Source organism: Scyliorhinus torazame, chromosome 28 (genome assembly GCF_047496885.1).
Source record: "Scyliorhinus torazame isolate Kashiwa2021f chromosome 28, sScyTor2.1, whole genome shotgun sequence".
NCBI classification, from domain to species: Eukaryota; Metazoa; Chordata; class Chondrichthyes; order Carcharhiniformes; family Scyliorhinidae; genus Scyliorhinus; species Scyliorhinus torazame.
The window spans coordinates 6,242,628-6,253,569 of record NC_092734.1 but is presented as its reverse complement, the minus strand read 5'-3'; the positions used below and the strand labels follow the sequence as shown (position 1 = coordinate 6,253,569).

General features: G+C 47.0%; 1 protein-coding gene across 6 annotated transcripts in view; it reads right to left on the bottom strand.

Moving 5' to 3' along the window:
• Positions 1–1,060: 1,060 nt before the first annotated feature.
• Positions 1,061–10,942, bottom strand: part of LOC140403484 (ubiquitin carboxyl-terminal hydrolase 54-like) — a 166,936-nt gene continuing 157,054 nt past the window's right edge. For all 6 annotated transcript variants that reach the window (XM_072491391.1, XM_072491394.1, XM_072491395.1 and 3 more), the window contains one exon: positions 1,061–3,789. In XM_072491391.1, coding sequence (XP_072347492.1) covers positions 3,041–3,789 — 749 coding nt within the window. In that variant the 3' untranslated portion in view covers positions 1,061–3,040. The remainder of the gene's footprint in view (positions 3,790–10,942) is intronic.

Here is a 10,942-nt window from a genome sequence, read left to right as displayed (position 1 = left end):
TTAATGCCTCGAGTCCAAGATGGAGGGGAGGTCACGCGGCATCCAAACATTAACTCGGTTTCTCTCTCCACAGATGCTGCCAGGCCTACATAAGAATTAGGAGCAGCAGTAGGCCATTCAGCCCCTCGAGTCTGCTCCGCCATTCAGTATGATCATGGCCGATCTCAACTCAACCCCACTTTCCTGCCCGTTCTCCATAACCCTTCGACCCATTACTAATTAAAAATCTGTCCATCTCCTCCTTAACTTTACTCAATGTCCCGGCATCCACTGCAACTGGGGTGCTGAATTCCACAGGCTCACGCCCCTTTGAAAGAAGTAATTTCCCATCTCTGTTCTAAATCTTCTACCCCCTTATCCTCAAACTGTGACATCTCATTCCAGATTGCCCCACAAGAGGAAGCATCGCTCTATGTCTGGGACCTGCTGAGTTTTTGTAACATTTTGTTTTTATTTCAGATTTTCAGCATTCCGCATTTATACAAGTAAAATCTGCTTTGAATATTAGAATATGCGAAATTGTAACCTTTCGCAATTTTCTCTGCGAGTTCTAATGCAAATTATAGCCCCTGTATCATCAGGGACCAATTCTTTGGCTTTCCGAATACTCTAAGCTGACATTGCAGTCCAATGCCGAGGCAGTGCTGGGATGCCAGAGATGCGCTCTTTCAGCTGAGGTTTGAACCAAGACCCTGTCCATGGCGCTCAAAATACTTGAAAACCATCCCAATACACTGAACAAAAGAACAGGAGAGTGCTCCCAATGACCAGGCTAACAATCTGACTTCAACCAATACCATCAAGATATTAACTTGACATTTAAGTTTATACTGTTCGTGGAACCTTGCTGAGAAAATTGGTTGTCAAGTTGCCTTCCAGAACTGCAGAAACAGCTGTACATCAGAAGTAATTAATTAGTTGTGAAGAACCTTTGGGTGGTATGAGCACACGAAGGGTGTAAGACCGTTCTTCAATTCATCATCTGTGTAGTTCAGAGAGCGGTTGCTTTTCATCTCAACCTTGTTGCTCACCATCGTGTTTGAAACAATGACAGGCCCAATTATTAGCACATTTGGATACTTTATTGCAAAAATATGAGTTGCATTTTCTAGCACTGCAATTAAATACCAATAGGTACAGAAATTTTCCAATTCACATTTGATTGGCTGTAAAAGCTGTACACATTTTAACAGTAATACATTAGCAAGAATATCAAGCTTTTAACTAAGCAGACAAGTATGAAATTACGGTAAAAATCTGTAAACAGTTTTCTACAATAAAATCTCTTAATCCCACATCTGTACACCTATAGCTTATCATTGGGAGCTCTGATCAAATATACACGAGGGTGTGAATGGCCTGGGTACTCAATGCAGAAAAGTACCTCTCCATACCCGTTCACCATGATCAACGTCATGAATCTGCAGACATTACAACAGCATTTACTGGTGACATTTCACATGGATCTTCAGCAGTTCTGGATACTGGCAAGTCACTACGAACTTTACAAGTGCCACAAAAAAAATAAATCAGAATCATACGCATTATAAAAATAACAGAGGAGTAGAAGGAAATTCAAGGCAATCAAGTCAGAGCTGTTGTAGACCTGCAACTGAAGCTTTACTCTGATGGATGAGTCCTCTAAATATGACTGTCTTGCTGCCTTGTAACATCCTTCCAACAATCCAATATTCACACATCAATATTAACTTTTCCCAATTTCTCACACCATGGCACTCATGTCAAATGACCAGTTACACATGTGCTTCTTCAATAATTACATTTTAAGTTGCATCCTTCATTTTATTTTATTTTTTAACAGCAGCTTCTCATCTCTGGTGGCCCTCAGTGAAACAGTACCTCTGTGCAGTCTCTCACATCAGACCTACAATCAAGTAGAATTTCAATTATATACATATATATGGGACAGTGAATAAAGTGTCAAGGTCTCGTCCATGTGGGCAGTCAGTCTCTTAACTCCTTCATGTGTGTTGTAGAAAAAAAACGAGTTGTTCACAGACGGCAAGTACAAGCACTACCTCAGGCTGCAACCAAATTTGAACTACAATTGTACTAAACCTACACTGACAGCTGAATTATTTTGTGTATTGTTCATCTTCAAAAACAACCCAAGAATTGACAAAGCAAAGTTGCTGCAGGGGAAGCTGACAATAATTTCCCATGCGGACACTCCACTAAAATAATTAAGTGTTCAGAGGCAGGGCAGGCCAAACCGCGTACAGAAGCTGAATGGATCGATGCAATTCCTCTCCCCACTCTTTTAGTGGAACTTGGATTATATTAAATGGTGAACACCTCTACTAAAATAGCAGAGAGAGCAATTTCAGTGGAACATGTTAAATATCTAGTAGCTGGGACCCTGCTGCATAGGTTTGAGCTCACCTTAAATAACGTTTGACATATTGGAACCACGGAGACTTAAACAGAATTTGAGGTATAGGTTAAAATACAACGTTCAAGTGGCCTGCTGGTATTTATTCTCAGACATAACATTTCAACATCATAAAATTGGAATGAGTTAAATGGGTTATTAAATTGCCTTCACTACAATTACATCTGAAAATGCCTGTTGCAACTCGACATATAAATCACAAATGGCATTTAGGTCATTACACTGCAGGAGAGAACACTGCACTTTTTTTGTCAGTGTAAAGATCCAAATTAATAGAGGGGCTATGACAATGATGCAGAAAAAATCAATTCTATATATCCACAAGAGAGCAGTGCAGTTTTACATCCAGCATCAGAACCTTAAACGCAATCCGTAACTAGTAACTGAAAAAAAGTCAGGTTTTATCATTTAAATACATTCAATCTTTAGCCTTCATCATTTTCAAATGCACTAACCCTCAAATGCACACTCTTAATTTTCAACAACACAGTTGATAAGTGATCAGTTTTACAGTGTTAATCTACTCAGTTAGTGGCAGTACCAGTGGTTATTCTAAGCAATAGCCTACATCAAGATAAATTGCTTCTGAGACGATCATTGGCTTTGGCTGACATTAATCGCAAAGGATCAGTGTCGTGGTTTAAACCGTGCCATGTACACAGTACAGTTTCTGCAATACACCATGGCCTCATCGATGAATACCTGCTGGCATAAAGCACACTGACGCCGCCTGGTGCCTGGCTGTGGAGTGATTTGTTCAGTCATTAGTCGACCAAAGGATGGCCGCCTTGTATAAACACCAGTACCGTTGGTCCTTGGAGTAGTATGATGGGACAAATGCCTCCTCTCACTGGGCAGAGGACAAGTATAAATAGTCTTTCTCCAATCCTCATCGGGGGGAACATCAAGACGGACCGGACCTGGAGTGTTGGAGTGTGACGATTTGTTGTACCGTGATTTTTGAAGATTTAAGGTATTTGCCACATTGCTGTTTTTTGGAAAAGAGTTGTGGCCAGTGCTGTGCACAGGTCGGTGATGCTCAGCAAAATGATCAGAGGAACCATAGCTGTTGCTTAGCTCAGTCCTAGTCTGGTGTGGAGGCCTGCTCAATGCTGATATGCTGGATGGATCTCTGCAAAGTTGTTCAACCTTCCTTTTGTCTGGCAGAACAGCTTGGTTACTGTGAGACAATCTCTGCTTGATGGTATTCTTACTCTCAACATGCACCTGCTCTTTTCTGATGGGCCTCTGTTCTTTGGTCCAACTCTTCTGAAAGCGTGGCAGTGTTCCATAATTCACTGCAACACTCTGGTAGTTCTCATGGTTGAGAGCTTCACTCCGGTCAAACACAGCCAGAAATTTTTCGATGTTCTTGTCTGCTTTCACAAGAAACAGAGGAAGTTAAGCTCATAAAATTACTGGGAAATTTTGATTTGAGACGAACTGCATTAATTACACATTCAAACATCCAGCACAAGAACTTTCATACAGGTTCTGAATCATCAATTGTGATTTTAGGGAAAGCTTGCGAGAAACAGCTGTCCCAAATATCATTTGGGGATATAAAAGGTTACGGTAGATCATAAGAATCCTCACAGAAATTTCAATCATGGTCTGCATTTTGAATACATATTTCTTTTGAAGTCACAAAACATATTTTTATCACTGACACTTTCCCCACATGTTCGCTTTATGATATTCCTCGCTGAATCTGGCTTAAAGTCTTTAGTACACAGCTGTCTGTTACTGGACTGTTTGGTGTCCATTTTCACCTTAGATATGAGCAAAATATTTCACCTGCGTTCAATGTTAGATGAATTCAGAACAAGGAAGGCACTGTTTAAGTCTCTCACTACCACAAGTTGCCTTTTAAAATTACATAAATGCCCCCATCGATCAGCAACATTCATTACTCATCTTCAGCATAGAAGACGACTATTTGCCACATTGCACCAACACAGACTCTCGGAAAGGGCTATCAACTTAAGTGGAAAGTTTCCCATTTTTCATCCACTGTTTAATCCACCAAAATGCGTTTCTAATCAACCTGCTCCAGTTCAATGTTTAGACCCCTACAATTTGCCCTTTTCCGGTCTGGGATCTTAATCCTGATTTTTATCCTTTTCCAACTTAATATTGAATCGTGTTATATTATGATCGCTACTTCACAACGGCTCCCCCACTCTGCCGTCCTCCACCTTCCCTGCCTCATTTCCTTTTAAAAAAAAAATGTTTTCATTGAAGTTTGTATATATTATACACTAATACAAACAGTAAGGACAGCTCTGCCGATTACAACGTACATGTCAATTTCCTTTGTGCCGGTCCCCCCCCACCCATTCGTTGTTTCAGGATCCTTTTCTGTACAATGAATAGTTATCTGCTATTTACAAGTGGGCGGTGCCCTCCCTTTCCCACCCCTTCCCCTTTTGTTGTTGGGCCCGACCCCTCCACCCTCCTGTCCTGTTTTCGGCATTCCCTTGAGGGTTTCTTTTCTTGTGTTGTTCTAGGCTCCCTGGCCTCTGTTGGTTGTTTTCCAGTCTCCCCCCTTCTTTTTCCCTGCATGCTCCCCCGCCCCCTTCCTGTCTGCTCCCTGTGGTCCCGTTGGCGCTCGTGCACCGCCCCCCCCCCCCCCCTCCTCTGTGAACCACTTTCAGCTGCATGAGGCTCAGCCTTGTGCAGGAGGAGTTGGCCTTGCACAGTGTTTTGCTCCAGAGTCCCCACCCTATTTCCGTCCCTAGCGCTGCATCCCATTTTGCCCCCGGGTTTCGTCCAGTGAAGAAATTGTCCTTTCTACGAGTCGTCCGTACAGGTCCCCACAGTTTCCCCTCCCCAGACTGTCCGCGCTAGGTAACTTCTCTAGTGTTGTGCTTCTCGGGGTTCATGGATAAGCTGCTGTCTCCTTGCGGAGATGGTTTTTGACCTGCAGATGTCGGAGTTCATTCCAGTTTGGTAGGTCCAGTCTCTCCATCAGCTCCTCTAAGGTCGTTACTCTGTCACCTGTGAAAGCCCCAAAACGTCAACCCTCCCCGTCCTGTCTCCACCTCTAAAAGGTGGCATAGAGCATGGCTGATGCAAACCTCTGGTTACCGCAGATGGGGGCCATAATGGACACTTCAGTCAGACCGAAATGTTGCCTCATCTGGTTCCAGGATCTCAGGGTCGCTCCCACCACTATTTTGCTGGCGGGGATGAGAGCTCTGCTGTGGTGGGGGCCCGGAGGGTCACCCCTGTGGCCTCCTCCAATCTCATCCATTCTGTGTCAGGGTCCTTTACCCATCCCCTCACTCTTTCCACCTTGGCTTCCCAGTGGTAGTAATGCAAGTTCGAGAGGGCCAAGCCTTTTGAATGGAAAGAGGCTTTGGTGATGTAGATTGGTATGGATCTAAACAGGAAGAGGAACCTGGGCAGCACGTTCATCTTGATCGTCTGCACCGTCCCTGCCAGGGAAAGCGGGAGTGCATCCCATCCCCATCTCATGGGTCTTTTTTAACTTCCACCGCCAGACCGGTCAGTTTCCACTTGTGGATCAGTGTCCAATCATGGGCAACCTGAAACCCCAGGTAGCGAAATTTGTTGTGGGCTATTTTAAAATGGTAGACCCTCCAGCTCTGCCCCTCCCCCTGTCGGGTTCACCGGGAAAACTTTGCTGTTGCTTGGTTGAATTTGTAGCCCGAGAAGGCTCTGAATTCTCCCAAGTGCTTCATGATTTCTTCCATGCAGCTTTGCTGGTCCAAGATGTAGAGGAGAAGGTCATATCTGAACTGTTTTGATTGATCGAGTGTTGATTCAGAGAAGTTTTGTACATGGTGGGATGACAAGTGGCTAAATATTATAACATTTTACTGCAATGCTAAGGTACCATGTATACTGAATGTAACAAACCCTCACCTTGAATTTTACCCTCTCCCTGCCCCCTTTTCTCCCCCCTCCACTCACCCCACCCCAGCAAATTGGAGACATTTCAACGTCTTCTGATGAATCGGTTGAGATCAGAAAGTACGGTTATGGGCCAAGTGCTGGAAAATGGGATTAGAACAGATAGGTGTTTGATGGCTGGCGCAGACAGATGGGCCGAGGAGCTTCTTGCTGTGTGATAAATCTCTATGTGATAAATGTAAGAAATTGGTACATGTATCTGCTGCAGTAATGGTTTTAATAGCCTAGGTTAGTGTGTGTACATATCTCCTGCAGTAATTTTTTTAAAAATCCTGGTTTAAAATACAGACTTTGTATCTGCAGGTGCCGCCATTAATATGTCGTAAATGTGAGATCATCATTCTTTCAAGTCATGCTTATGTTAACAAAGAGAGGCCTAATGGGTTTTTGTTATGATTTTGGGGAGAGTAGATAATTAGAAACACTGTAAACTTAAGTGGGTCATGGGATTTGAGTGGGATAAGGAAGTTGTACTAATGAGAGGAGCCAGGTCTGGAGCTGTCAGTTTTGAAATAGTTGCTGGAAGCTGTGAGTTGAACAGCAGCGTTTGCAGAAGGCTGTCAGATGCAGCATCGATCTGACACAGGGTTCTGCAAGTTACTTACTGAAAGATCTCTCTCCCTCTTCAAGCAGTCTTTTAAAAGAACTATTTATCAAGAGAGCAGCAAGAAATCCTCTGTTTTCTAACTTTATTTAAGAGTGGCTTTTGACCTGATGGGTTTTGCTTGATTGGGGATGATGGGGGTATCAGTTAGGAGGTATTTTAAAAAAAAATTTAGATGATCCAATTATTTTTTACCAATTAAGGGGCAATTTAGTGTCGCCAATTCACCTACCATGCACATCTTTTTGGGTTGAGGGGGCTGAGACCCAAGCAGACACAGGGAGAATATGCAAACTCCACATGGACAATGACCCGGGGCCGGAAGAACCTGGGAACCTCGGCGTGTGAGGCAGCAGTACTAACCACTGTGCCACCATGTCGCCCTATCACAGTTAGGAGTTAAAGTGTTTCATTTTATTGTTAAGCATTGTTCCAGTTCAGTATCCCTGCAAATGTTGGCATCTGGTCCGGGATTGTAATACTCTCCAAAACATGAGGAGTGGAGCTCAAAGCTGTGTCTGTTCCTCAACCCACTGCCCCTCAAAAATGTGTCTTACATTTCTTTGGGATTCAGTAGTGGTTGTTGCTTTCAGTTGTTGTTACTCTGATGTATTGACTGGAGTGTGAGAGTCATGTGCAGCTGCCAACAGTTGCTGATGGCGGTGGGGTGAAGGGTGTTAATGGAGAAAAAGAACAGCAGGAAGTAAAGGGAGCCTGACAACAACATGGGGGAGGGGGTGGGATTGGGAGAATCGAATAGGAGATCAGGGGCTGGTTTTGCAGTGGGCTAAATAGCTGACTTGCAATGCAGAACAATGCCAACAGCGCGGGTTCAATTCCCGTACCGGCCTCCCCGAAAAGGCGCCGAATGTGGCGACTAGGGGCTTTTCACAGTAACTTCATTGAAGCCTACTTGTGACAATAAGCGATTATTATTATTATGCCGGTCGCATAGAAAGAAGTGGCAAGATGGAGGACATAATGGGGACGATTAGCGCAGCACAGTGGCACAGTTAGCACTGTTGTCTCACGGCGCCGAGGTCCCAGGTTCGATCCCGGCTCCGAGTCCCTGTCTGTGTGGAGTTTGCACATTCTCCCCGTGTCTGTGTGGGTTTCGCCCCCACAACCCAAAGATGTGCTGGCTAGGTGGATTTGCCATGCTAAATTGCCCCTTTTTGGGTACTCTAAATTTATATGAAAAAAAATAATGGGGATGATTGAGAAGAGTGAAAGGATGGGATAGGAATGACTGAGAGGGATGGGGGATCTAAAGAAGTACTGTTGCAATAAAGACACTAGTTTCACCGCAAAAGTTTTGCAGGTCTCAGAGTACAAAAACAGCAAATGGCAAGAACCTATCAGAAATTCGAGTGCATTAATGTTTCACAAATTGCTGCCATTTGTAGAGGCTGCGTATTACAATGCCTTGGTGTTTGGTGGAACCAATGCTATCTATTTCATTTATTGGCAGTAAACACCAAAATGTAGTCTTATATTGTAAATGCACTCTCCATGTAAAGTAACTCTGCCAGTAACGATCGACTTCCGGGTGCGGCTACGCAGAGCTAGGTCGCATATTCGGTAGCTCCCGCTTGGAATGGACTTTTGGGCTCTTTTACAGGGCCCCCACGGCATTTGTTTGACATTTCCCGGTGTGGGAAGAAGACTGTAACATTCCCCTGACAGTGTCCTCCAGGAATGTTATGTCTTTTGGTTACCAGACCCGGCAGAATCAGTAAAAGATTTGTCTGTAACTGCAGGGAAAAGAGAAGCCTCTTCCAGCATGCAGGCGGGGGAAGGGCAAGCTTAAAGCTGCAACCTGACTTGAGGGCCTCTAATAAATGTGAATTCTAGCAGCAGAGGGAACAACTGTGAAGATATCTACCAAGGCCATTGAAGAAGCGGGGACGAGGCTTCCGGTGGCGGCCATGGAGGAGTAGGTCGCGCATTCGGCAGCTCCCGTCTGGAACTGACTCTCAGACCTTTTTCAGGAGTTTTCACAGACTTTTTGGGGCAGATTGGTGAAGCGAACACTGCCAAAAGGATTCCCTCTCGAGACTTCCGGTTGCGGCTATGCGGAGCTAAGTCGCACATTCGGCGGCTCCCGCAAAAACGGACTTTTGGGCTCTTTTCAGGGCCCCCAAGGGCACTTTTACGACGTTTCCCGGTGTGGGAAGGAGTTAATAAAAGCTCCCCGTCAGTATATGGCTTTAACTAGGAGCGGGGCGACAAAAAAGGTGGCGGTGGAACAGAAGAAGGGAGGGAAGAAGGACAAAATGGCGGCGGGTGGAGACCAGGCAGCGTGGAGGCAGTGGGCGGAGGAGCAACAGGAGGGTATCCAGCGCTGCCTCAGAGAGATTAAAAAGGACCTGCTAGAGCCGATGAAGGCTTCTATTGATAAGCTGCTGGAGACACAGACGGCCCAGGGGTGGCGATCCGAGAGGCTCGACAAAAGATCTCTGACAATGAGGACGAGATCTTAGGCCTGGCGGTAAAGGTGGAGGCGCACCACAAGAAATGGCAGGAGCGGTTCGAGGAGATGGATAATCGGTCGAGGCGGAAGAATCTGCGGATTCTGGGCCTCCCGGAGGGGCTGGACGTGGGGGCCTATGTGGTCACCATGTTGAACTCGCTGATGGGAGCGGGGTCCTTCCAGGGGCCCCTGGAGCTGGAAGGGGCCCATAGAGTGTTGGCGAGGAGGCCCAAGGCTAACGAGCCTCCGCGGGCGGTGCTGGTGCGGTTCCATCGGTTCGTCGATCGGGAGTGTGTGCTCAGGTGGGCCAAGAAGGAGAGGAGCAGCAGGTGGGAGAACACGGATATATCAGGACTGGAGTGCGGAGGTGGCAAAGAGGAGGGCCGGGTACAATCGAGCGAAGGCGGTGCTGCACAGGAAGGGGGTGAAGTTTGGCATGTTGCAGCCGGCGCGACTGTGGGTTACCTACAAGGACCGGCACCATTACTTTGAGTCTCCGGAGGAGGCGTGGGCCTTTGTTCAGGCCGAGAAGCTGGACACAGACTGAGGGTCGGGATGGGCGATTGGGGACTGCGGTGGATATGTTATGCCTCTTTTTGGTTCGCGGGGGGGGGGGGGGGGGGGGGGCTTTGCGGTGGGGGGTGGGGGCGGGGGGGGGCTTTGCATTGTTTTGGGTTTCTTTTTCTCTGTGTTTTTCTCTTTCGGGTTGGGGAGGATGGATGGGGCGGGTTGGACACTGTTCGTCTCTAATCAAAATTCCCCAGTAATTTTATGAGCTTAACTTCCTCTGTTTCTTGTGAAAGCAGACAAGGAGAGCGCGGGCTTTTTCCCCGCACCGAAGACTGGGGGGGGGGGCGGGGAAGCGAGGATTGTTTCCCGTGCTTAGAACGGAGGGGGGAGGGGGGAGAGCCTGTCGATGGGGAGCGGGAGAGGAGGGTGTGTGCCACACAATGGGGGAGGAGTCGAAGGGTAGGCGGGAGTGGCCGGGGTCAGCAGGAGTCAGCTGACTTGCGGAAGTGCAATGGGGGGAGTAAACCAGCTAGGAAGGGTCCTAGCCCGGGGGTGGGGGTGGATAGAGTTCCTGCTGCTGCTAAGGTCAAGGAGGAGCTGGAGCGAGAGGTTTGGGGGGGGGGGTCGAGGCAGGGGTATGCCGCTGTGGGGTGCGGGCGTGTGGCTGGCCGAGGGAATTTCATGGCTAGTTGGCGGGGGGGGGGGGGGGGGGGGGGGGGGGGGGGGTAGCCCCCTGATCCGGCTGATAACCTGGAATGTAAGGGGACTGAATGGGCCGTTTAAGCGGGCCCGCGTGTTCGCGCACTTGAAGGGGCTCAAGGCGGATGTGGTTATGCTCCAGGAGACACACCTGAAGGTGGCAGACCAGGTAAGACTGAGGAAAGGGTGGGTAGGTCAGGTGTTTCACTCGGGGCTAGATGCCAAAAATCAAGGGGTGGCGGTCTTGGTGGGAAAGAAGGTGTTATTCGAGGCGTCGAGCATTGTGGCAGATAATGGCGGTAGG